At 43.8% G+C, this 27,530-nt stretch overlaps 1 protein-coding gene across 1 annotated transcript; it reads left to right on the top strand.

The window, feature by feature from the left end:
• Window positions 1–4,256: 4,256 nt before the first annotated feature.
• On the top strand, window positions 4,257–25,436 carry NRPB2 (DNA-directed RNA polymerase family protein). The gene is made up of 24 exons (XM_086806331.1): window positions 4,257–4,791; window positions 18,655–18,876; window positions 19,195–19,485; window positions 19,662–19,859; window positions 19,957–20,021; window positions 20,267–20,353; window positions 20,492–20,612; window positions 20,889–20,933; window positions 21,047–21,184; window positions 21,281–21,353; window positions 21,454–21,530; window positions 21,629–21,736; window positions 21,861–21,977; window positions 22,166–22,321; window positions 22,439–22,540; window positions 22,631–22,756; window positions 22,862–22,939; window positions 23,046–23,141; window positions 23,226–23,341; window positions 23,443–23,512; window positions 23,601–23,798; window positions 23,899–24,198; window positions 24,373–24,795; window positions 24,898–25,436. Exons 1-24 carry the CDS (start codon window positions 4,558–4,560, stop codon window positions 25,015–25,017), a joined length of 3,561 nt encoding a protein of 1,186 aa, XP_086662457.1. The 5' UTR covers window positions 4,257–4,557; the 3' UTR covers window positions 25,018–25,436.
• The last annotated feature ends 2,094 nt before the right edge of the window (window positions 25,437–27,530 follow it).

The following is a 27,530-nucleotide window of genomic DNA, read 5'->3' as shown; positions in this document are numbered from 1 at the left end:
CCCTCAAAAATCACACTCCAACTCATCGCCTAGATTACTCTGCTATATGCTTGTCTTGCACATGTTGTTCTTGTGGAACACATAGATGCTTACACTTTCAAGTGCAAGCATTAGGCACTCTTTATCATTTTCTTATTCATACTCATGCATTACTATAAAAAATCATCAACATCGGCATGTCCATTGCCTTGAATACCTTTTAATGCTATCATCAATAACTGCTTCTTCAAGGTAGCAACATTTGAAGAGGCTTCCTTACACATTGAACTTTTCCAACCTTGATAACAAAAGCCTTTTCAACCTCAACAACTTAAGCCCTTCCACTTGTTTTTCCTTTGGATATTGTCTCTACTGATTCTAGCCCTATAATCCTAAAAGTTTTCACTCCATTGCATAGGTCTAAGGACGGACGCACATTAGGAAGGGGGGGAGGGGTATGTTAACAGATTCCTTAATTAATGAGGTGGTGGACGACTCTAGTAGGTCTCACCAATAATAATTTTCATGGCCATTTACAAGTGTCTCAGCTTCAATACATCTATTTTTCATGGCCAAAAGTGTTTACAAGTGTCCAAGCTTCAATATGTATAATTTTTGGCACTTTATAATAATGTCGAACGGAAGTAGAATGTTAATCGATTCCATAGTTAATTGAGCAAATGGCTTTGATGGGTTCCACCGACTATATTTTATGAAGTCGGCGCTATTACAAGTGATCGGCACCAAAATATCTTTCATTTTTAATGTATATTTTATGAATGTTTTCGCTCTAGTGAGCTCATAACAATGCAAACAAGGGATGATCGAGCTAAGTGAGCTAGCCTAGGACACAATAGTTCATAGAGTGAAATAATGGTTGCCCGTGCTCGAGTGCCTGGCCATTTATACTTGTATAAAGGATAACTCAACTAATGAGAATAAGACTTTCCCTTGTGTGAGAGAGATCTTATCCATAGACTCTTCTCTTATTGTTATCCTTTGCTGTAGATTGTGCATGAGAGAGAATGAAGATGTATAGCTACAAGCTATGAGTGGGTGAGCCCTTATGAAGAGCATCAATAAACCACGGTGGTGATAGTTGGAGTTGCCAACAAAGACTAGCTATTCTTTCTCGCCATTTTCTCTTGGTTTTGATAGACAATTTATATGGATACATCACTCTCTTATGTGTCCCTTAAGAGGAGGGTTTGGGCTTAACTCTAGGTGTGACATATGATGAATAAAGGGTGCGTCGTTGGGTCAATGCATCCCAAAAATCTATTTTTTATAAAGATAAATAATAAGATGGTTCAACAACATAACACAAACATAGACGTGTGAATTGAGAACACATCAATCTAACAAATAATATGGTGAGCTGGTCATTTTGGACCAAGTTGTGGGTTGGTCAACATTGCCGACCTACATCCATGCCGACACTAGATACTATATATAAACTAGTTCAGTAGCCTTATTCATCACCGAGGTCATTGTGTTGAAGAACTCTTGTGAGCAAGATATCCTCCCTCCAGAGTTTATCTAGATCACCCATCAAAAGCTCCTTACTCGGAGCACACGGGTGGTTGGATAACCATTAGTCTTTAATCAACGTTTGCAAAGCTATAATATTATTTACTCTTCACTTCTTTCCGTAATTTAGTGCTTTGTATTATGTTAATCTTAGTTCCACTATTCTGTGTTCTTACATAGTATTAGAGCATAAGCTCTAGGCAAAGCTTATTTTAAAAGTAGATTTGGGATGGCCTAACTTGCAAATAATGTAGCTACCCGTGCTTGTCCTCCACTGCTTTGGTGGTGGAAAGTTGGATGGGACAAATTACACTCTAGAGAAGTTCAATATATTAGGTCTAATATAAGTTGTGGGAAAGTTGGATGAGAAAAATTACAATCTTTAGAAGTTCAAGATTAGGTATATTCTTGATTCATATAAGTTGTGGGAAACCATAACAGGGATTGCTGCAAAGCATTGCATCCTACTCCAGATCATAGATCCACTATAAACCATACTACCAGATCTTGCTCTCGCTTTGGCATGGAGGCAAAGGAATGTAGATATGCTATGCGTCATCATCACCAGTGTTACTAATTCAGTGATGACCTCGATTAAGCATACTACCATAACTTCTAGCATGGCAAGCTCTAAAGAACTAGTATGAGACGAGGAATCAGTCAAGGATTCAAAACCTTGAGAAAGTAGACTCCGAAAGGCATTGTATGGGGACTGAAGCAAGCCCCTCGAGCATGGCATGAGTGGATAGATGCTTTCCTTATAAGTATTGGTTTTTCTAAAATTCTGTCACATGCAAATTTATATATTTCCATGAGCAGAGTAGGTACATGATCATTATCCTAAATATGGATGACCTCATTATGACAGGGAACCATGAAGAGAAGATCCAATATGTAGGAGATGCCGAGTTTAGAGTTTGAAATGACAGACCTTGGGCTTGTGCATTTATGTTTGGGATTGAGGTATGAGAGTTAGATGGAATCTTCATTTCTCAACAAAAGTATTTAGGAGAAATTTTGAAGGCATTTGGCATGGCTGAGCATTCACAACTGGCTTGGATGACGCGAGGACACACTCATTAGTAGGAAGGAGTTAATGTTAACTACTTCGTAAGTTAACATGGTTTCACTCGCTCAACATATTGTAAGCCATATTACCAACATAAATGGAACCTGTCATTTATAAGACGGTGTTGAAACATATAAAGCAGCCTTAACATAAGAGTAATGTTAAATAGGGAAAGTCTAAGGACTTCATGTACATAGTTGCTTAAGAATAGTAGTAGTGGCTAGACCATTTTTAAGTTTGGTCGACCTAGTATGAACACTAGTAACTTGAGCCAATTTTGACACTAAGCAATACACATTCATTTCCTTGCAATAGAATACTTGTGATCTCTCCTTCTTATCTATTCTTACTTGCATGTATGCTATTAGATATTTGCACCCTAGATGGTTGCTTGCTTGAATACATTTGGGGATAGAGGAGGGTAGGCCCCACCAATGGTTCTCCTTACAAGTTTGACTCCTGACTCGTAATCTTCATGTGACCTCTTTGTGTACATAATTGCTTAAGAATAGTAGTAGTGGCCAGACCATTTTTTAGTTTGGTTGGCCTAGTGTAAATACTAGTCACTTGAGCCAATTTTGACACTAAGCAATACACAATCATTTCCTTGCAATTCTTGCTTGCATGTATGCTATTAGATATTTGCATTATGCTAGATGGTTGCTTGCTTAAATAGATTTGGGGATGGAGGAGGGCAAGCCCCATCGATGGTTCTCCTTACAAGTTTGACACCTAACTCACGATCTTCATGTGACCTCTAAGACCTATACAATGAACTACCTCATCACCCACAAGAGCATCTCTTCTTTCATATGATTTGCCCAAAAAAAACCACATGCTCAAAGTAACCATCGCCTGTAAAAATGATTACCTATGGCTACATTACCATTATATAAAGCCTACAAGCTTGCGTAAACAATAGCATAAACCCCAAAATCAACACCAAAGGTTTGAGAAGTCCTTTGACCAGCCCAAAGTAGCCAAAACCTTGTCTAACATACCATCATCAAGCTCACATTGGTTATGGAGTTCTTCTCCTCTGCACTCTCTAGGTCTTTAATTGAGCCTCCCTTGGGTTTGATAAAGGACCCATAGCATCATTGCCAATCGAGCCTCCCTTGGGTTTGATAAAGGACCCATAACATCATTGCCAATCGAGCCTCCCTTGGGTTTGACAAAGGACCCATAGCATCATCACTAAGATCTACCTTGATTCTTGTATTAACTTGGTCATGATTATGAGCACATGTATGTATACTTGAGCTAGAAGAAGAGCCACACCTATGTCTTTCCCAAAAATGATTCAATGTCCAACACAATTCAGGATTCTACATCCATAACCATTGGGTGCTCCACCTTCGAGGCTATCTCTTCTAGCATGTTAGGCCGGCTCCTATGGTGCCTCTCCAACTCTGGTCCCCAAGATAAATCACCTTAATTGATTCCTCCAAAGGTGGCAGTGGAAATGCTAGAGTGTGTAAGGAGGCTCTCCCTCCCCCCTCTCAATTCTCTCTTTCTCTCTCTCTCTCTCTCTCTCTCACACACACACACATACGTCTCTGGGACAACAATATCTCTCTCTCTCTCTCACACACACACACATACGTCTGTGGGCAGCATCAATTTATCTCTTCATGACAACAATCTCTCCCCCCTACCGGGAACACTTACAAATTAGCTTAAATTAAGCAAAGTTTTGAAAAGGTCGGTTTGCGTGACCTAGTTTTGTCTTTGGCCGGGGCTATAAGTTCAACACAAGTACTCTATTATCTTTCTTTGCTGCATTTTCTCGTCGGACGAGAGAGAAGAGTTTGAACGAGGAAACACAAAACCACAGACAGAAATCATAACTCATCGTCTGCCCTATTCTAATCGTAACCCTAATTTCTAGTAACAGAACTTCTGGGAAAGCACGAAAAAAAGACAGAAAACACCTTCTTCACAACAGAAGCTCAGAAACAGAAAGAGAGGCAGACACAATGTATGGCGGTGACGAGGAAGAGTACGTCGACGAGGATGAAGAGATCACGCAGGAGGATGCGTGGGCGGTTATCAGTGCCTACTTTGAAGACAAGGGCCTGGTGAGGCAGCAGCTCGATTCCTTCGACGAGTTCATCCAGAACACTATGCAGGAGATTGTGGATGAATCGGCTGATATCGAGATCAAGCCGGAGTCCCAGCACAACCCTGGCCGCCATCAGGACTTTGTTGAGGTTCTTTCCTGCTTCTTTGCTTACCTTCTAAAAAGCAGAAAAGAAAGAAAACATCATTTTGTCGTGCACAAGGGAAGAACTTACTCTATACGTTGATTTCTCATTATTATCCACGGAAGCCTTCATCATTAGGGTTTCCTCATGATTAATTAGGCGGATAGCCCTCACTATCAGTTGATTACCTATCATGAAGGCAAAACCATTTAGTCCTTTTTATGAAGTTAACTACTCATCATTAGGGCAAGACTTTTCATCACCAGCTGATAACTCATCGTTAGGGTTAGACCAGTTGATAACTCATTCTTACGCTAAGACCATGGGTCTTGCCCTAATAATGAGTTATTGACTGTCTTAACCTCACAATGAGGGCTCAATTTCTTTGTCGTATTAATACTGTCTTACCCTCACAAGCAGCTTGCCCTAGCAATGATTTTTCGACTATTCAATCATCATAATGAGGACTCAGTGGCCTTGCCCTACTGATGAGCTATCAAGTCTCTTACTCATGATGAGGATTAGCCAATAATTCATCATTAGGGCAAGATCATGGAGTCCTCATTGAGAGTGTAAAAGAGTTGACAACTCATCAATAGGGCAAGACCATTATGTATTCATTATGAGGGTAAACCGTAAGACAGTTGATAACTATCATTAGGGAAAGACCAATCTCATCAACTCAGAAAGAACAATTAAGACCAATCTCATCAATAGGGCAAGACCAGTAAGTATTCATAATGAGGGTAAACTGTAAGACAGTTGATAATTATCATTAGGGAAAGACCAATCTCATCCTTTAGTCCTCTCCATTATATTTCCCTAAAAATGACTAATAACAAGCACACAACTAACTTTAATGATGAGCTATGTAATGTCTTACCTTCATAAAGAACACTCGATGACCTTGCCCTGATAATTAGTAATCAAATATCGTACCCTCGTTACATTGCCATTATGAAGGTAGGACGGTTGATTATTCATCCTATGGGCAAGACCATGGATTCTATCATTATGATGGTAAGACATTTGATTACTCATCACTAGGGCAAGACCGTTACGAGGGTTAGATAGTAAATAACTCCTCGCTAAACAAAGACCATTGAGTCCTATATTATGAGGGGATCCAGTTGATCATTTGTCATCAGGGCAAGTTTCTTGAGTGAGAGGGTAAAGACTGTACAATTAAGGCTCCATGGCGGCATCGCATATGGGGGGGATAAAATGCGCCGACGGGTGGAGAAAAATGGTAACTACAGGAGGATCTTGGGCATATGGCTAGTCGGGGAAAAAAAGAAGAAGACTGTATGATTAGTCGCCATCTTTTCAGCTGGTTATTTATTATCAGGGCAAGATCGAGTATCCCCAAAATGAGAGTTGAATCATCCTTCATAGAGCAAGGCTACTGCATGGCTGTTGAGGACTCTTGACCACATAGCCTTCTATCACATGTGCGGAAGCTCTGTGTGTCTTCTTTCAGACCTAAGCAACTGAATAGGAACCGAGAGAGAGAGAGAGAGAGAGAGAGAGAGAGAGAGAGAGAGAGAGAGAGAGAGAGAGCTGTATTTTCAGTATATTATATAGTACAAAAGTGTCAAAGATGACTGTACAAATCTGCGTGGCCTTTGGCCTTCCAAAAAGGGTGAACTAGGACCTAAAGGCTAAAAGCCCTGAATCATGACGCCCCACAAGGGGGTCAATGCTTACAAATGAATTTATGTCTTGCCTTTTATAGGCTCTTGGAAGCTATTCTCAACTGGCCAACCATGTTGGGTGTTGGACTCACACACTCACACACACAAACCTGCAAATTAGGGTTAGGTGTAGGGTAGAGAAGCTCACACACAGAAATGAGAGAGAGAGAGAGAGCCAACAGTGTGGTATCCACAAAATGCAAGTCAACCCTTGCATGTGTGCCACATCCATATAATATAGAAGTACAAAATATTATATGTTAGAGTGTCCTTTCACACTTGATGTCCAATTGATGCACTTTCCATCCTTTATGGGCAGCCAATGCAATTACTGATCTTATTGTGGTCATTCTCGAAGTAGGAGCAAAAGTCTCTTCATAATCTATTCCCTTTTTCTGGGAGTAGCCTTTAGCCACAAGTCTTGCTTTGTATCTGTCAATAGTACCATCAGACTTTCTTTTGACTTTGTACACCCACTTTGTTCCAATTACATGCTTGCCTTTAGGCAATTCCACAAGATCCCATGTATTGTTCTTCATTATAGAAGAAATCTCAGCTTGCATAGCTTGCAACCAATGCTCATTCTCATGTGCTTCTTCATAAGAAGAAGGCTCTTCTGAATCAAAGAGACCATCCATTGCGAATGCAGACTCCCCACGATGTACATTCAAAGCATGGCTGGAACTAGCCCTTGTTCTACCTGTGAGTGGAGCTGCAAGTTTGCTTTCTTGCAAAGTTTTTAGCAACCATCTTGGCACTGACTTGGCTGTGTCTATGGCTGTTTGCTCTTCCTTGACAAGATCTTCCACTTCTTCCACAGAAGGGGGCTGAATGGCTGGCTGTTCCACATGTTCTACATGTGGATTTTCTTGTGCAAGGGCTGGCTGATCTGAATCCCCCCTAATTGCAATGGGTAAAAGTCCATCAAACATGTCCTGTATGTCTGTATCATTGCTTTTATACAAGCTGTACATGGGCTGTTTTGAATTTTCAGCAAATACCACATCTCTACTGACAAAAATCCTTCGTGTAGTTGGATTATAAAGACGGTATCCTTTGCTCTCATTGCTGTAGCCCACAAAAATGCATTTAATTGCTTTGTCATCTAGCTTTGTTCGGAGTTGTTCTGGCACATGTGCATATGCCAAACACCCAAATGTACGCATATAATCCACTGTTGGCTTTCGGCTATACCAAGCCTCAAATGGTGTTATGGTTTTCAAAGCTTTAGTTGGACACCTGTTCAACACATGAGTTGCACACATTATAGCTTCCATCCAAAATTTGTGAGGCAATTTTTGTGCTTTCACCATGCATCTTGCCATCTCCATGAGAGATCTATTTTTCCTTTCAGCTACACCATTCTACTGCGGTGTATAAGCCACAGTACATTGGTGTTTGATGCCCTTTTGAAGCATATAATCATTGAATGCATTTGACATGTATTCTCCACCTCTATTTGAGCGGAGTGTTTGGACTTTACATCCACACATATTTTCAGCCATTGCTACAAAGTGTCGAAAGCATGTAAAGTTGTAAACACATCTGCTTTCGCTTTCAAAGGGTAAGCCCAAGCAAAACTGGAGTAGTCATCAATGAATGTGACAAAGTAAAGATGTCCCCCTATGGATGGTGTCCGCATCGGACCACATACATCACTATGTATGAGCTGTAATTTACTTTCAGCTCTAACAGCTCCATCTTTGGGGAATGGTTTTCGTTGCATCTTTCCCAAAATACACCCCTCACATACATGTCTTGGTGGAGACTCAAGAGGCGGCATATTATCAACCATATGATGCTTCTGCAAAAGCATCAAACTCTGAAAATTTACATGCCCAAAACGAGCATGCCATAGCTCTGCATCATGCATAGCAGGAGTGTGGGCAGCCACTGTATTTGCATCATAAGTGCACTTGTCATAGCTGTCCAGCTTATACAAGCCTTTGTATCGTGTTCCAGAAGTGACTATTTCAGAACCTTTGATGGGTCTTTTACCAAACACTTCCCGTCTTCAAATTCAACCTTTAAACCTTGGTCGTTTATGGATGAGACGGAGAGCAGATTTTTCTTTATCCCTGGAACATACAATACATTTTTCATACATATATTGGTACCATTGGCTGCAATAAGTATGACATTACCAATTCCCTTTACTGGATATGTGGTATGATCTGCACATGATACAGTGCGGCCTTTTGAAGCATAAACCAAGTGCTGAAATACATCTTTGCATGAAGTGATGTGGCTCGAAGCACCACTATCAAAATACCATGATGCATTCTGTCTGTCAGATGCAATGCAACTTGCAAGACATATCAGTGTCTGAAGCACTTGGTGTGTCACTAGTGCATGTGACCAAAAAAGTGTACTCTTCCTGGATTACATTAGCTGATTGCCGTGCATTGTCATTAGAAGAGTCTGCTACTGCATTGCCTGCTTCTTTCCTTTTCTCTTTTGCAATCCGCTTCCTACATTCACTGATGTAGTGTCCAGGCTTATGGCAGTAGTGACATTTGCCCTTCTTTTTGGGCTTGTTTGCATCCCCTTTGTCAGACTTTTCACCACTAGAAGAGGGCTGTCCATGACCAGCCTTGCTAGACTGATGTCCCCCATGCCTAAAGCTCTTTGCTTTACCCTTATCCTTGGTTGTAAATACCTTTTCTCCACCATGGTTGCTCGATAAGTTTGCTCTTGTTTGCTCTTCCTGCAAGAGTAAACCCACGAGCTCTTCAAAAGTGACGGGATCACCACCTCCTCTCATTGAGAGGTTGAGAGAGGTGTGAAAGCCCAAGTAGGAAGGCGGTAAAGAATGAAGAGTGTTGGTGACCATCTGTCTGTCTGGGATAACCTCATCAATGTTGAGCAATTGTTCCTGCAAATCTTTCACTTTGGTGAGATGATCTGCCATAGAGTCACCCTCATCCATAGAAAGAAGATCCAATTGTCTCTTCAAGTAGGCAACTCTTGCCTCGTTGCGTACCTGATACATTGCTTCCAATGTGTCCCATGTAAGCTTCGATGTCTTGCATGAACGAATGTGCGGAATAATAGTCCTTTTCACTGAAAGGGCTATCAAAACAATGACGTGGCCTGTGCATCTCTAGAGTCCCATCTCTTCTGCTCTTGTGTGGGAGCAGGATCTACATCAGGAGCTCTTTGAGCACCTCCCCTTTGAGGCGTGGCTGGCTGTATGGTAAGTGGGCATGTGTCATCACCACATGATGCCCCAAAGCCCACAAATTACGGATCATGAAACTCCAGAGGGAGTAGTTAGATCCATCCAGCTTGTCCTCCTGGGTGAGCACACCAAATACATCTGTAGCATTCTGTGCCATGTATATCTGCAAAAGCAAACCAAGCACCAATGTGCACTGCCAGGCAACCAAATGTCCTGTGCAAATGTATGCCTGCAAACCAAAGCAAGTGTAAACCTGCACCAAATTGTCCAATTACACACAATGTGTATACATACGCGACAAATCGCAGCTGTAATGCCCAATTACATGCTCCAATATGAAAATCCCCAATTTTTATGCACTCCAATCGCTTCAATGTGCATCTAATTGGCCAATTTCCACAAAAGTCCCAAATTTCTGCAAATGTAAGAGGTTCAATTTGCTGATTTTGACCTCAATTTCGAAAACCCCCAAATTGCACCTGCAATTTTCTTTGAATTTGACTTGCACAGAAGTGTTTGCAAAATCTGCATATGGCCTGCACTGGAATGGCTGCAAAATCTGCATTTGTATTTGACCAAAAATGTGTACAGAGAAATACCTTCATGCAAGGGCAGCAGGCTTGGAGCAGACAGTGCTAACGGGCGTTGGAGGAAGCTAGCAGGGCGACGGATGGCTGTGGACAGCCGACGAGTAGAAGGAGGCGTTGCAGTTGGGCAGCCGTTGAGGATTCGTTGCAGATGGGCAGTTGTCGAGCTAGTCGCTGGAGTCGCTGACGGCGAACACAGGTGACGAAGCGCTGGCGGCGAACACAGGTGATGGACCATTCAGATGCAGGCGCTAGGCGCTGGTGCCGGGCAGGACCCGTCGGGACGGAGCAGTGACGCGAACAGCAGACGGAGGCGTAGGAGTCGGGCAGGACCCGCCGCCGGGACGGAGCAGTGACGTGAAGAGCAGACGGAGGCGCATGGAGCTGGAACCGTCGGCACAGGACGGACGGTGGCCGGGCAGCAACGTCGACGGCTACCCAAACGGACGGCAGACGTGAGTCGACAGCGACCCGAACAGAACGGCCGTCGTGGGAACAACAACCGGCGTCAGGCGACACGGGGAGGACGTGGTCGAAGCTGGGCGACGGCGACCAAGGCCGGAACGGAACGATGCTGACCGTCGACGGCTCTGGGCAGCCGGCTGGGGGCGTTGACGGAAAAACGCCGGCTGTAGAGGGCGGTGCCACCCGCGAGCTGGGCGGAGGGGCTCCCCACTAGTGCCGCCCGGTTCTGGTGGCCGGACGGAGGAGCGTCGACGGAAGCAGACAGTCCGAAAAACGGAAAAACGCAGGCGACGGACGGAACGGGGAATTCCACAGTCAGCAGCAGTTTTTCCTGGGGTAGAAATCCACAGGCAGCTCCCAGCTCTGTGTCAGAATATGCAGCGGAGATGATGACCAAATCTGGGAACACAAGAGCAAAAACGCAGGCAGAAAAACAGCACAAGAGAGAGACAGATGTAGGCGTGTAACTCTGCTCTGATATACACAAGAAGATCCCGAATATGATACAAATGAGGTATGGGGGCTAAGGACCTATATATACTCCCCTAGAGGGCAGTCGGCCAGCATCAGGAAAGCCCACGACTGAGAAAAATGTCCACGACTGCTGAAAATAGCAGTCGGCCAGCTACAGATGCCTCCGCCTAGTCAGAACAAGTCGGCCAGCACTCTGACAGCCCACGACTGATGTAGATCCAGTCGGCCAGCTTCAGAGTGCTCCTGGCATCACCTGGCAGCCCTCCCAAGCCTCAGAAAAATGGGAAAAAATAGGGGAAAAATACGGAGTGGGGAAAAATGATAAAACACCTCATAAGGGCGGGCACACCCACAACAAAGGCCCTGGTGTATATATCTAGACAGGAGATGACTTCTAACACCCCCTCTCAGCTCCTGGCTGTGTGACCAACCACTGGGAGCTGGGGTGCCGCCTGAGCAAATCCTGAGAGCGACTTCGTGAAGAGGTCCACCGTACTGTCCTCCGTCGAACAGAACTCCAGCAAGATGTCATCAGCAACAATCTGTTCACGAACAAAGTGCCTCTGGATGACCAAGGGTTCCTCCAGTGGAAGCCCAAACCTGCAATGTAACCTCCTCCTGCTGCTCCGTAAAACTGCTCCTTGGCCTGAAGTAGATCCCCTCGTGTCCGGATCTCCTCCCCAAACCGAGTCACTCCAACCGCGGAGTCGAACTCCATCCAACAATCCCCCTCCTGTGTACAAGAGTCCATGATCCTTCGCATGCCGCAGAAACCACAGGAAACGCGATCCTGCCTCACAAAGAGACATCTGCAACCAAGAGCTCAACTGCCTCATCAGGAAGCTCCCGTCCAATCCGGTGTCCATCAACCAGATCAATGAACCATCCAGCTTCTGAGTCACAGAGACATCACACTGCTCACAAGGATCAACACCTGTTACGGTGCACAAGCAAGTCCTGGAAACCTGATGAAACCTGTCAACCACCCCCTCTGAATCCGGAACCACAAAGCCTGGAGAAACCACCTCCTTCTGCAAGTAAGCACCTGCCACCTGCCTGGCTTTCCGAAAGGTCCCCGTGGAAAGAACATCCTCATCTACTGGAAGTTCTATGTCCCGAACACTACGAGACATCAGAGCATAAGTGACCTGTTCAGCTTCCTCTGACTCACGAACACAAGAACTACCAACCTCAGTACTGGAAAGTTCCTGCCAACTGCTGCCATCTACTGGCAAGTTATCCACCACCTGGTCTCGGAAAGCCCGCACCTGCAGCGTATCCACACCTGAGTAGCTATTACCACACTGCCACTCATCACAATCTTGAGGACCTGGGAGAGAGAGTGCTGAAAGCCTGTAGACTCCATTCTCCACTCCACCTTCCCAAACCACTTGGCCTGTTGCTTTGTCCCGGAGAGCAACAAAATGCTCATCAAACTCCACCCGTACGCCAGTCTTGCAAACCTGATGCACTGACAACAGATGAAAACCAAGTGCCGGAACATACAACACCTGGGAGGAATGCTTCCCCCCTCTGCCATCGGGAACTATCTCCATCCTGCCCTCACTGTGAACTCGGATAGTGGACGTATCCCCAGTAAGAATATGACCAGAAAGCCTGCAGAGATCCTGTAAACCAGAACGGGAAGGAGTCATGTGCCTGGAAGCACCACTATCGAGAATCCACTCCCGAGTATCCGTTGCGGAGAGTCCTCCAATCTCCTCCCTGCCTGAAGAAAATGAAGCATCGGTGTCCATCACCTCCAAGTGCACAAAAGCCGGAGTCTTCATGATTGCTGCTGAGGAGTCTTCACCCTTCTCGGTCTTCCGCTTGGGACACTGCCTCCAGTAGTGGCCTTTCTCGCCACAATCATTACAGGTCCTCTCTGCCTTCAGTTTCTCGCGGTCACTAACGGACATCTTCTCAGAAGACTTCTCCGACGAAGCCTTCCCCTTGCCCGAGTTACGGCCTTTCGACTGTTGGCCAGTAAAGGCCTCCGAACCTCCACCCTTAGGAGGGTTCGTGAATCGTTCCTCCTGGTCCAGGACCATGGGCACGAGCTCCTCCCAAGTGATGGTGCTGAGCCTGCCACTGGTAATCAACGACGAGTAAAATGCTGAGTACGAAGAGGGCAAATGTGACAGCAACGTTATGGCCATGTCCTCCGACGATATCTCCTTCCCAGCTTGGAGAACTTCCTGCTGAAGAGCCTGCAGCTTGTTAATATGCTCCCGCATCGTCGTCGACTTTGCAGGGCTCATAACCCGCATCTGTACTTCCAAAGAAATCCTCTTCATGGGTGATACCCTGTTGTACAGAGAAGCCAAATGCTGCCATATACCTCTGGCCAGCGTCATGTGCTTGACATGATTGATTACCTGCGGTGTGCAGTTGAGGAAAATAAACGAACGGACCCTGGCGTTGACGCGATCCCACATCTGCGTCTGGGCCTCCCGGTCCTTTCGGGTTGACGGTAACTCCCCTTCCTCTACTTCCGGCCGTGGAACACCAACAACGACGAAATCGGCGAGATCGTAGGACTCCAGAACGGATTCCATCATCACCTTCCATATGCCGTAGTTGCTCCCGTCCAACTGACGGTCCACCGGAAACGTGGGGAGTGTCGGGATCTTCACATGTCTCTCGGCCATCTCAAACAGATCTGCCATAGCGGGGATGTACTCTGAAAAGGGTGGGTGGGTGGGTGGGAACAAAGAAGAACTGATACCTGCAAGTGGCTGTCCAGCAAATCAGCCCGCCTTCCTCTTGCTTCTCCTCTTCCCAATCAGCCCAAAACAGTCCACCAATCAGCCACAAAACAGCCCCCCCCTTGCTCACACAAATCCCAAGACCTATCTAGAGCCTAGGCTCTGATACCATGTCAGAATATGCAGCGGAGATGATGACCAAATCTGGGAACACAAGAGCAAAAACGCAGGCAGAAAAACAGCACAAGAGAGAGACAGATGTAGGCGTGTAACTCTGCTCTGATATACACAAGAAGATCCCGAATATGATACAAATGAGGTATGGGGGCTAAGGACCTATATATACTCCCCTAGAGGGCAGTCGGCCAGCATCAGGAAAGCCCACGACTGAGAAAAATGTCCACGACTGCTGAAAATAGCAGTCGGCCAGCTACAGATGCCTCCGCCTAGTCAGAACAAGTCGGCCAGCACTCTGACAGCCCACGACTGATGTAGATCCAGTCGGCCAGCTTCAGAGTGCTCTTGGCATCACCTGGCAGCCCTCCCAAGCCTCAGAAAAATGGGAAAAAATAGGGGAAAAATACGGAGTGGGGAAAAATGATAAAACACCTCATAAGGGCGGGCACACCCACAACAAAGGCCCTGGTGTATATATCTAGACAGGAGATGACTTCTAACACTCTGATACCAAATGTTGGGTGTTGGACTCACACACTCACACACACAAACCTGCAAATAAGGGTTAGGTGCAGGGTAGAGAAGCTCACACACAGAAATGAGAGAGAGAGAGAGAGCCAAAAGTGTGGTATCCACAAAATGCAAGTCAACCCTTGCATGTGTCCCACATCCATATAATATAGAAGTACAAAATATTTCTGAAGAGTAGTCAATGTCTCCCATGTAGCGTCCTACAAATGTCATGTTCTCGACATCTATGATTTCTTGAGTAACTAACTGGTCTATTTCACCTAGTACTTCCTTAAGTCTAGTGACATGAAATACAGGATGAACTTTCACATGAGAAGGCAAATCCAATTCATATGCAACTGAACCAATCCTTCGTGTAATACGAAATGGTCCACAGTATCTAGGGGATAATTTCGGAGATCGACCTGTCCGTAAAGTCTCGAAATCTTTCGGAACTCGCAAATACACCATCGTTCCTTTTCAGAGAACTCTCTGGGTGAACGATGTCTATTAGAATAAAATCTGTCTCGGTCTTGAGCACTTCTAATAGATTCCTTCGCAACTTGTAACATTTCTTGCATATCTTGCAAAAAATTACGTGCTGCATCATGCTGAAGTCTTGATAATCCTACTGTAATAGGTGATCTAGGTTGAAAACCATACATAAGCATGAAAGGACTAAAACCTATACTCATATGCTTAGTACTGTTATATGCAAATTCTAACATAGGAAGATAATCCTCCCATGAACTCTGTCTTTTGGATACATATGCTCGAAGCATCTGTATTGACAAGAGGTCCTTGAGAGGGATGTATACAATCACCTAAAATACTATACTGGGTGTTCCTATGCTGAAAAGAAAAAATATGACTAGACCAATCTATCTGGGCTTGAAGAGTCTTAAACCACTCAATCCCTAATAACAAGTCTACATTTTCTAGGTGCATAACATAGCATTCCAGAGTATCTTTGTAGTCCTGAATCCGGATTGGTAGCATCTCCACCTTTCGATCCTATACTTGCCTTCTTGCAGGTAGGCGTACCTCATAGGTATGATTGTTGGGTGTCATATCAAGACTCAATTTCTGCACAAGTTTGTAGTTAACAAAACTGTGTGAGCTGCCAGGGTCTAGAAGAATGTGAATTCTATGGCCATTCACTTCTCCATAAACTCGGAGAAGATCATGCAAGCCAAATACTTTAGAGTTGAACAGACAATCAGAACATGTACTAGGGCGAGAAAGTATAGTAACTGACGTACCTGTCAAAGACAACTTGTTAGCTGCCTTTGGCTTGGGTCCTGCTGTCATGACCCTGTGAAAATGGAACAGCACAAGTGTGGGCATGGTGGTTGCTGAGCAAAAATATTAAAAGATTCACATTTGGGGTGCCCGGACAGAGAGAATGATGTGTGGACATCCCCAGGTGTGAAGGGGGGGAACTAGAACATTAATTTTTTAATGTTTTATCTATGGGTTGCCCCTAGGCCTAAGTGGCCCCTAGGGAACTTTAATATTTATTAAAGTTGGGGCCCTAGGATAATTTTGGAGAGGGGTTAACTCCACTTTTGGAGTCTCATCTCTCTCTCTCTAGCTTTTTGGAAAAAACGTGCAAGTTCTCAAGCGTGGAGAGGAGGAGAAGGCTGGTCGACTGCTGCTGGGTTTTGAATGGAGAAGAATTAGGGTTTCATGTGGGAGACATACACAGAGAAGAAGGGAGAGAGAGAGAGAGACATATGGGGATAAGTCAACTCATAGTGTGAGTGTGTGACTCCTCTATCACACATGTATATTTGCACTAGTACACATAGTGCACTTAGTACATTAAAAGTACTAAGTGTACTATGTACTATAACTTATGGGCTTGTACACACTACAAGGGTGGGCATAATGCCTTTACCCCAACAACCTCCCACTTAAAGGCAAAGTGCCCTTAAATGAAGGAAAAGAAAAATCAGCATGTACATGATAATATACAAGGCCATATCAAGGCTGAAACTGGCCTCATCCAATGCCCATCAAGTGTCTGCAATGAGCAAACCGCTCTGGAGGCAAACTCTTTGTCAACAGATCAGCCGGGTTGTCATCCGTATGAATCTTAACAAGCTGAATTTGCTTGTTCTTTATCACCTCTCTGATGAAGTGATACTTCACATCCACATGCTTCGTCTTTGCATGAAAGACAGGGTTCTTTGCCAACTGGATGGCACTCTGACTGTCACAATGCAACAATGGAATATCCCCTGTATAACCCAAATCAACCACTTACCGAGATAGCCATAATGCCTCCTTGCAAGCCTCTGTGGCTGCAATATACTCGGCCTCCTCTATAGTAGATAAGGCAGTGCACTTCTGCATCCTGGATATCCATGACACAGCACCTCCTGTGAATGTAAACACATAACCGGTAGTAGACTTCCGGTTATCTGGATGACCGGCATAATCCGAATCCGTGTAACCATGCACTAATGCATCCTGTTTGCCAAAGCATATGCACATATCCTGTGTGCCCTTCAGGTATCTCATGACACCTTTCACTGCTTCCCAATGCTTCTTGCCAGGTTTGGCCATGTATCTAGAAACCACTCCCACTGCAAATGCAATGTCCGGCCTAGTAGCAACCATGGCATACATGAGACTGCCACAAGCTGAAGCATACGGAATCTTGGCCATATCAGCCCTGTCACTATCCGACTGTGGGCTGTCCATAGCACTGAGTTTCACATATGGAGGCAAAGGAGTACTAGTCTTCTTCCCCCTTTCCATATTGAACCTCTGCAAAACTTTGCCAATGTATTCCTTCTGAGACAAATACAACACATGCTGATTTCTGTCCCGAAGTATCCGCATACCCAAAATGTGATTTGCATCACCCAAATCCTTCATATCAAAGGTCTGATGCAGCCTCTTCTTCAAGGCATCCATCTCTTTACGAGATTTCCCGGCAATCAACATATCATCAACATACAAGATGAGGATCCATCCAAAGCTTTCTTGGTGTATAAGCAATGATCTATGTCACTTCTCCTGAAATCCTGGGATTTCATGAATGTATCAAATTTATGATACCATTCCCTTGGTGCCTGTTTGAGCCCATAAAGACTCTTTTTCAGCTTGCATACAAGCTTCTCCTTTCCATTCACTGCATAACCCTCTGGCTGTTGCATATATATCTCTGCATAAACAAAACAGCAAGCTTCTTGAACACATACCTTTCTTCGACCTCATCTTCTCTACCTATACTGACTTGCTCGTTCACGAGGCATGCTGTGATACCACTGTCAAAACCCCACCGGATCTCCTCGTGGAACGCTCCTGGTACGAGACTCGAAACCTGCAAACAAACAAACAACAAGAAGGGGGTGCACGCCTGACTCACCTCCCAACCATGACAGCCGTGGGCAAGCCCACAGTCTTGGCTGTCCCCACCGAGCCACGAGCTGAGCTAACTAGGTTGACGTATCGACCAATCTCCTCCTCGCGACGTCCCATACCGCCACGAAGCTACCCTCGCGGGCCTCGAGATTGGTGCCGGCCTCGGCTGCGTAAAGCAAGTGCACATCTGCACTAGATCCAGGCTCCAAACCATAGAGCTCTCACAAATCTCGCGAGACTCTATATAACTAATGACTAACCTTGGCCACCCTTTTATAGGCTCTTGGCCGGTCATCGGGCGTCCACACTTGGGCGCCCGCCCGTTAGTCTATCCCTAACTCAGCTCGCCAATCAGCCTGCCTAGCTCCAAGCTTCCCCAAACCTCGAAGCTGTCTTGCGTGCGTGTAGCACACGGTAGATACACACTGTGCACATGACACCTCTTATGGCAGATTGAGGTCCCTTAAGGCTTAGGCATCTTACTCACACTCTGAAGTCTATTATGACAGACTGAGGCCCCTTATGCCATTCAGGGCAATCCTTTACTGACCCATTCTGGCCCGTACCCTTGCAACTTGACTAGATGTTACTGTAAGGCAATTGTAAGCACTGCTATATTGGTATACTTTCATGTAACATGTGTTGCCTTTTTTTGAAAAGGCATTTGATCTTCTTTTTATTTTTTTTGTGGCTTGCAGACAACCTATAAGATAAGCTTTGGACAGATCTATCTTAGCAAGCCAATGATGACAGAATCTGATGGAGAAACAGCTACCTTGTTTCCAAAAGCAGCAAGGCTTAGAAACTTAACATACTCTGCCCCGCTGTATGTAGATGTCGCAAAGCATGTCATTAAGAAAGGAGAGGATGGAGAAGAGGAGATAGAAAGTGAAGACTTGCCCAAGGTTTTTATTGGCAAGGTGAGCACCATCAAGATCTGTGGTTATAATATATAGATGAATTATCAAGTTGGGTTAGTTGTTATATCACTTGTATTTACGAGATTCCTATTGAAGATGGTTTTGTAATAGGGAGTGTAGAGGTGACCAATTGGCTTGTAAGTTTAAATCCCCTTTTGGGCTTTTGCCTTCAGAGTCTAGACACAAATTAATGCCTCCTCCTCAAATGGGCCACCTCACGTACTGGCCATTGACTTCCACCCTCCTTAGATGAAGCTTTCAAATACAGGTGATTCGATAATATCCAACTGTTTAATTGTTTTGCCTTAACTGCTACAGGTCCCTATAATGCTACGGTCAAGCTACTGCACATTGTTTGGTAACAATGAGAAAGATCTCACGGAGCTCGGGGAGTGTCCGTATGACCAAGGAGGTTATTTCATAATAAATGGAAGTGAGAAAGTCTTGATTGCTCAGGAAAAGATGAGTACAAATCATGTATATGTTTTTAAAAAGCGACAACCAAACAAGTATGCATATGTTGCTGAAGTCCGATCGATGGCAGAAAATCAAAATAGACCTGCCAGCAGCATGTTTGTACGCATGCTGTCTAGAGCTGGTGCAAAAGGGGTGGGTATTTCTTTCAGCAATGTAAAGATGATTTTTTTTTGAGAACCTTACATGCTTAGAACCATACTGTGTGTGTGTGTGTGTTTTTTTTTGGGGGTGGGTGGGGGTGGGTGTGGGTGTGTAGGGGGGCTGTTTTTACTGAAATGATGCTCTTGATGGTGTTGATTTTCTGGCAGGGCACTTCTGGTCAATATATTCGTGCAACACTGCCTTATATTCGAACAGAGATACCAATAATTGTGGTGTTCCGTGCTTTGGGTTTTGTAGCTGACAAAGATATATTAGAACATATCTGTTATGATTTCAGTTACACTGCCATGATGGAGCTTCTCAGGCCATCACTTGAAGAGGCCTTTGTCATACAAAACCAGCAGGTATAACCTTGAATGCATTTGTGGAAAATGTTACTAGGGTAAGTCTCTAAGAGAATGAAGTTCAAATTTTGTTTGACATTTATAATGGAATGTACAGGTAGCCCTTGATTACATTGGAAAGCGTGGCTCAACAGTAGGTGTTGCAAGGGAAAAGCGTATAAAGTAACTGAATTCTCTCTTAAGATCTGCTGAGCCCTGTTAAATAAGTTTTTTTCATATTTGGATGACCACCTAACAAACTTGAAACACAGCTAATCATAGATTTAGGGGAGGTAGACATATGCTTGATACATTGCTACGGTTTGTCTTTGGATGCAATATGGAGTGTAGCTTTGGATGCAATATGGAGTGTAGCTATTTCAAATGTTTCTAATGCGTTTATGTCTTGGTGTCTTAATGATACACAGATATGCAAAAGAAATTTTGCAGAAAGAGATGCTTCCTCACGTTGGTGTTGGCGAGTTCTGTGAGACCAAGAAAGCTTACTTTTTTGGGTAGGCCAAGCTTGCATGCTTTGGCTTTCCTTTGAAAGTTGCACCACTTCTGCACTCTACTGTGCTTAATCTGAGTGCACATCCTTTGGTAAAGGGGTTATCCAGAGTCGTTAATTTACTTCTGTATATGTGATGCAGGTATATCATTCATCGGCTTTTACTCTGTGCATTGGGGCGGCGAGCTGAAGATGATCGTGATCACTATGGGAATAAAAGGCTGGATCTTGCGGGTCCCCTGCTTGGAGGACTTTTCCGCATGGTGCTTTTCTCGAACCAAATAACCTCAGGCCTGTTCGGTGGTTGTTTGAGATGATAATTTGTTGGACACAAATTATGGATAGTCGTCTCAGTCCTGTACTATGTGAAGTATTTCTGGGTAGGCAGAAGTCTGTTTTGAACAGTCAAGGAAGAGTCCTGATTTCAATTAATGTTTTTTTGTGGGCAATGGTATTTTCCCTACTGTTTGGGTTGTTTGGATCATTTTTCTTATAAGATTCATGAGTTTATCCTCTACATTATGTCTTTCTCACTGCAGCTATTTCGGAAGCTGACAAAAGATGTTCGGGGATACTTGCAGAAGGTCTTGAATTACCTTTCTTTTGTTGATTGCAAGTTGCCTAGCGATGCTATTCATTATGCATTTGCATATGTGATGATGAACTTGGATATGGCCACAATGTTCATGCCGTGCAGTGCGTGGACAATGGGAAGGAAATCAACCTGGCCTATGCTGTGAAAGCGAAGACAATCACTAGTGGTTTGAAGTATTCATTAGCCACTGGTAACTGGGGTCAAGCCAACACAGCTGGTGTACGTGCAGGTGTCTCTCAGGTAAAGGTCTTCTCTGACGATTCTCATCATTTGTCTAGGATTATGCTGTTTAATATGTTTGAAGTTAACGCCGTAATCTTTTGATGGATTGTGCAGGTGTTGAACCGTCTTACGTATGCATCTACTTTGTCACATTTGCGGAGGCTCAATTCTCCTATTGGCCGGGAAGGTATGCTTGTTGCGAGCTGTCTAACAGAGAGGGCTAAGACTGGATTTTCCTGTTTCATTTGATTTATCCTTCTATTTATAAAATTATGCTGATTGACCAGGAAAACTGGCAAAACCCCGCCAATTACACAACTCACACTGGGGGATGATGTGTCCTGCTGAAACGCCAGAAGGACAGGTACAGCAAAAACCCTTTGGGACTCTACTTTGTACTTTGTAGTGTTATGCTTATGCTGACGAATGATGGCCATGTTGCTGGTATCGTTTTTTCTGTAGGCCTGTGGTCTTGTGAAGAATTTGGCCCTTATGTCATACATCACTGTTGGCTCAGCAGCGAATCCAATACTGGAGTTTTTGGAAGAATGGAGTACAGAGAATTTTGAAGTAAGCTAACCTCTATCTGGATATTAGATGTGAAGTGGGGCTTGGCTAGGGTCAGGGTTAAGAAAAGGGTTAGGGCAAGGGCTAAGGTTGGTTTCATTTTCTTACAATACTGAAACCCTGGCAGGAAATCTCTCCTGCTGTCATCCCCAACGCAACCAAAATTTTTGTAAATGGATGCTGGGTGGGTATCCATCGTGATCCTGAGCTCCTCGTGCGAACCTTACGGCAGCTAAGGCGGCAGGTGAAGTTTTATGTTATCTTGGCCTACACTTGGCTGGCTAGACTTTGTTTTTTCACATAACTAATCTAAACTTGTCCTCTTTGCTGATTCGGAAAGCTGGCAAGATTGAGCTTCTGATTTGCAGGATATTTTTTAAAGAGTGAGTGCTACAATATTAATAACTTTTTGTTGCTGGCGTGTGTCAACAGGTGGATGTGAATACAGAAGTTGGGGTGGTTAGAGACATTCATCTGAAGGAGTTGCGGCTGTATACTGACTATGGGCGTTGCAGCCGGCCACTGTTCATAGTGGAGAAGCAGCGTCTGCTAATCAAGAAGTCTGACATTCGAGCCTTGCAGCAGAAGGTCTACTTTTATGAAAACCTGTACCATTATGTGCAGCTTGTTCTCAGAGGAAAAGAGGGTGCATTATCATGCGTACGTTTATGGCATGCCTGATAGTCAATGGGGTGGGGCTTGCAGGAAACAGCTGAAATTGGGTGGTATGATTTGGTGACCAAAGGTTTCATAGAATATGTCGATACGGAGGAGGAGGAGACAACCATGATATCGATGACTATTCAGGTATACTGCTTTAAAACGTGTTCTGTTTTTCACGGTTCTCAAGTAATGAGATGCCTTTAAAGTCTGCTTTTGACTTTTATATGCTTTCAGGATCTTGTGAATGCTAGGCTTCATCCTGAAGAAGCCTACTCTGATACATACACGCATTGTGAGATCCATCCTTCCATGATTCTGGGGGTTTGTGCATCTATTATCCCCTTCCCTGACCACAATCAGGTATAAGCTTCTACTTGCATTTGCACAGTTCTGTTATATACTCAGCTGAAGATTTGTCTTGAAATACATGTACCGTGCTCATGCTGTGACGTTTTTTGATCATAGTCTCCTCGTAACACATACCAATCGGCTATGGGTAAGCAAGCCATGGGGATATATGTCACCAACTATCAACTTCGAATGGTAATGATGAGGGTCTTTCCCCTCTTTCCTAACCCTACTGCTCTTGAAAAGAGATGGATAATGGTGGTTGACCTCTGGCTGTTGATCGGGCTTTTTGTTGTACCAGGATACTCTGGCCTACGTTCTTTACTATCCTCAGAAACCTCTGGTGACAACCCGTGCCATGGAACATCTACATTTCAGGCAGCTTCCTGCTGGGATTGTAAGTCTAGTCATGTGTCTCTTCAATGCTCTGTTTTACTATGCTGCAAGTGATGGGAGGGACTGACTGGAGGTGTTTTTGTAGAATGCGGTTGTTGCAATCGCCTGCTACTCTGGCTATAATCAGGAGGATTCAGTCATTATGAATCAATCCTCTGTCGATCGAGGCTTTTTTCGGTCAATTTTCTATCGGTCTTACAGGTAAATTGTCCACACCGGGTGCATTTGTAAGGTTCAATACTATAGTGGAGGCTTCTGTCTTCATAATACAGGGATGTGAGCCTTCATCTATTTTGCAACAGAGATGAAGAGAAGAAACAAGGGACCTTGGTAAAGGAAGAATTCGAACGCCCCAACAGAGAGAACACTTCAGTGAGTCATTTTTTTTGCTGAATGGAGTAATTTAACTAAGTTGGTCCCTTATAATTGACCAGTTTCTGAAGGACCCTCTTCTGTGCAGGGCATGCGGCATGGATCTTATGATAAATTGGATGATGATGGTTTAGCTCCTCCGGGTACCAGGGTGTCAGGAGAAGATGTTATCATTGGAAAGACAACACCCATTCCGCAGGATGATACTGGCACTCAAGCGCAGCGTTACTCGAAGCGGGATCAAAGCACATGTTTGCGCCACAGTGAAAGTGGTATGGTGGATCAGGTAAATGAGAAAACAGTTTGTAACTTCTTCCCTGCAGTCTCTTCTTTGTGTACGATCTTGGTTGGTGCTCTGATGGACTGGTGGGTGATGAATTTGGCAGGTGCTGCTGACAACAAATGCAGATGGCTTACGATTTGTGAAGATAAGGGTGAGGTCTATCCGGATACCCCAGATTGGGGACAAGTTCAGCAGTCGCCATGGACAGAAGGGAACAGTGGGGATGACCTATACGCAAGAAGATATGCCCTGGACACAGGAGGGAATAACACCTGATATTATAGTAAATCCTCATGCCATTCCGTCTCGAATGACGATCGGTCAACTTATCGAATGTATTATGGGAAAAGTTGCAGCACATATGGGCAAAGAAGGAGATGCAACACCTTTCACAGATGTCACGGTAGGTATTTTCTCTTGCCAGTTTCTTTGTTTCTTGCATGATTGGTGCAATGCTGCAGGTTTGGGTGTGTGTTTGGGGGGGGGGGGTGAGGGGGGTTTGCTGTCTATGTGAACGTGTGCACATAGTAAAGAGAAAATACATGATAGACCCATGCACTGATTGTTGTGTTTTCAGGTCGATAATATCAGCAAAGCTTTGCACAAGTGCGGGTATCAGATGAGGGGTTTTGAGACGATGTACAATGGGCACACCGGTCGGCGGCTCAACGCCATGATATTCCTTGGACCTACATACTATCAGCGGCTGAAACACATGGTGGATGACAAAATACATTCACGAGGTCGTGGGCCTGTCCAGATACTTACACGACAACCCGCTGAGGGGCGATCTCGAGATGGAGGATTGAGGTTTGGAGAAATGGAGCGGGACTGCATGATAGCACATGGAGCAGCTCACTTCTTGAAAGAGAGGCTGTTTGATCAAAGTGATGCGTATAGGGTCCATGTATGTGAGCATTGTGGTTTGATGGCAATTGCAAATCTAAAGAAGAGCACGTTTGAATGCCGGGGTTGCAAGAACAAAACTGAGATTGTGCAGGTGAGCAATGCCTGGCTTATTTTTGTGTGCGCACCGCATGCTTTAGGGATTGGCTAACCACATTGCTTTATTGACATGGCTTATTATGGCTTCTCTTTACAGGTGCACATTCCTTATGCTTGCAAGCTTTTGTTTCAAGAGCTGATCTCAATGGCCATAGCTCCTAGAATGTTTGTTAGGGATGTGAAGCATGCAAAAGAATCAATGAAGAAGGGAGGCTGATGGTGATGAGAGAATTGCAAGGTTGAAAATTGAGGACGACGACTACACAGTATACTCTGTTCAGAAGCATGTTCGATAGATGCCTGTACTGGCATGTATCCAAGGACACCCTGTGGAGATAGATCGCATTTGAAAGGTTCTGTCACCATGTGTTCATATGCGTTCGGTTAATGGTGTGCTAATGGGGACATTTGGAGCACAACGGAATCTCCTTAGCCTGCATTTCAGCTCTTATTTCAGCCTTTTACCAAGAAGCCTAACAGAGCTTTATATTCTTTTAAAGATCCAGAACAAGCTCAAAGGTTATTCACTTACTGCATAATGACAAAGTCTAATGCTGAGGTGTAGTTGAATTGTGGCAAGGACAGTTTTCCAAACAATACTCTTTTGGGTCCCAAGTACAGAATCAGTTGTGTTGAGTGGGTCTGTGTTTATCTTCATTTCGAGCATCAGCACTGGTGTTTTTCTGGTATCATGACATGCAGCTGCATTATCATCATGTCATGAAGTTCTCTGTATCACACTCCTTGCATTGAGGGATTTACAGCACCATGCATGCAGGCCCATCCCTCTGGTTATGCATTGATCTCTTGCTTAGCAATATGGGACACATTGTCGGTGTGTGTCTTGGCTACACTGATTCATATCCACATCTGAAAGCTTTGTTGCACAAGTAAGATAATCCCTCGAATTTATCAATTAGTAAACTGCCCCCTCATCCAATATAATATAAGATGGCTTATCTTTGATTGCCGATTGCTCAACATGTATGTTATAGTAGTGAAGGCAAGCTCACAATTGGCAAGCTACTTTTAGGTAAAAGGGATGAGAAAAAGGGGAGAAGGAAAAAAGAAGGGTCAGACTCAATATGGTTTGTTTCTTTCAAATTGCATTGTAAAAAAGCTTATTTTCTGATGTAATTTCCTCAAAATTGACTATAGTTTGCTAATGTCAGGCATAATTAGTTTGCTAATATCAAGCGAAAAAAAGATGTCCTAGAAGAAAAAGGGCCTTTCCAAATAGCATGAACAAATACAACAGTAAACTCACATGCATACTCATAAGCTTAAGGTGCATTGCATTATATAAAATGAAGCACATAAATGAATCGATGGTCGATCTACCTTGAAGGAAGTTTTGTATTCAACCTTACAGTACTTAGACTTTGTACTAGTGGTAAGGGTGTTTCCCGAGGAGAAATTCCTTGTGGGTGCATCAACTCAAAAAATGAAGCATATGATATCAACCCATTGTATGCCTCATCATATACTTTTATTATAAACCATCTCCAAGCAACCAAGTTGGGATTAAAAATTCTTGCAGTACACAAACGATATACCATTAAGAAGACTTGTAATCTTTTAACACAACTTGTATGAGCACTCGCAATTAAGTTGGGACTGAGAATTTTTGCAATATACAGACCTTTTACCATTAAGAAGACTTTCAATCTTGCAACACAATCTATGAATCTTGCATGAGCACTCCAACTAAGATGGGATTGAAAATTCTTGCAATACACAGACCATATGCCATTAAGAACATGTGCAATCTTGTAACACAATCTATCCATCTTGTATGACCCTAAAGGCTTGTAATCTGAATCCTGATGCCTAGGGCAATGATCTTTAGATCAAGGCACACAATCTATACATCTTGTATGACCCTAAAGGCTTGTAATCTGATGCCTAGGGAAATGATCTTTAGATCAAGGCCAAGAGATGAAGCAAAATGCTTTGAGGACAAGTGGTCCCAAGGATAGCAATACACATGACAACATGAGGAAGCACATAGTCACTTGCAAGTTTGCTATTCTCCTTATGCCATGATAATGTGTTATTCTTTTTGCATGTTTGCTATTCTTGGGTCGTTCAAGTTAAGGGGCTTGACATTTGGTTTCATAGACAAAGCAATGTTCCATGGGACTATCATGTTGATGTGTTATTATTTTTGCATGTTTGCTAGCTCCTGGCAACACCCATGACGTGTAGGAAAGAGCATTCATTGAATTTGCATACGGTGCACTTTATTTCAAAATGATGCGTTTTGTGGGTGCTGGAGTTCAGAAAAGTGTTGGAGTTCATAAAAGTGTGTTGCCAGACGACGGGACCCTGTTCGTCGAAAGGGTTCCTCACACACAAGGAGCTTTTGATGATTCTCTATATACTAGATAATTTCCTAGGTAGAACCGAACACATCTAGGAAATGTGCAAACTAGAGAAAATGGAACACTTACTAGTAGATAGCTTAGATTCAACATAGGTAATTTTCCCTACATAGGAAATCTGCTCAATATAGGCAATTTTTCTTATATAGTGAAAATTTCATAATTTTCTCTATATAGAAAATGTGCCCAATATAGATAAATTTTTTTACATAGTGAAAATTTTATACATTTCCTAATTATAAACTATCTAGTAAGTGTTCCATTTTCTCTAGATTGCACTTTCCTTACATATGTCTATTTACCTCTAGCAAATTATCTACTGAATACACTTTTTTTATTTACATAT

Source organism: Cibotium barometz, chromosome 12, assembly GCF_041138505.1.
Source record: "Cibotium barometz isolate CiBa-2024 chromosome 12, ASM4113850v1, whole genome shotgun sequence".
Taxonomy (NCBI): Eukaryota; Viridiplantae; Streptophyta; class Polypodiopsida; order Cyatheales; family Cibotiaceae; genus Cibotium; species Cibotium barometz.
The sequence above is the reverse complement of the archived record's forward strand: the minus strand, read 5'-3'. Positions and strand labels throughout refer to the sequence as shown.

What these genes read in the sequence shown, in the direction of transcription:
- NRPB2 (XM_086806331.1), top strand. Translation starts at nt 4,558, where the DNA reads ATGTATGGCGGTGACGAGGAAGAGTACGTCGACGAGGATGAAGAGATC. An exon ending in CTAGAGCTGGTGCAAAAGGG is followed by an intron (nt 19,486 to 19,661) that starts GTGGGTATTTCT and finishes ATTTTCTGGCAG; the next exon opens with GGCACTTCTGGTCAATATAT. An exon ending in CCAACTATCAACTTCGAATG is followed by an intron (nt 22,940 to 23,045) that starts GTAATGATGAGG and finishes TTGTTGTACCAG; the next exon opens with GATACTCTGGCCTACGTTCT.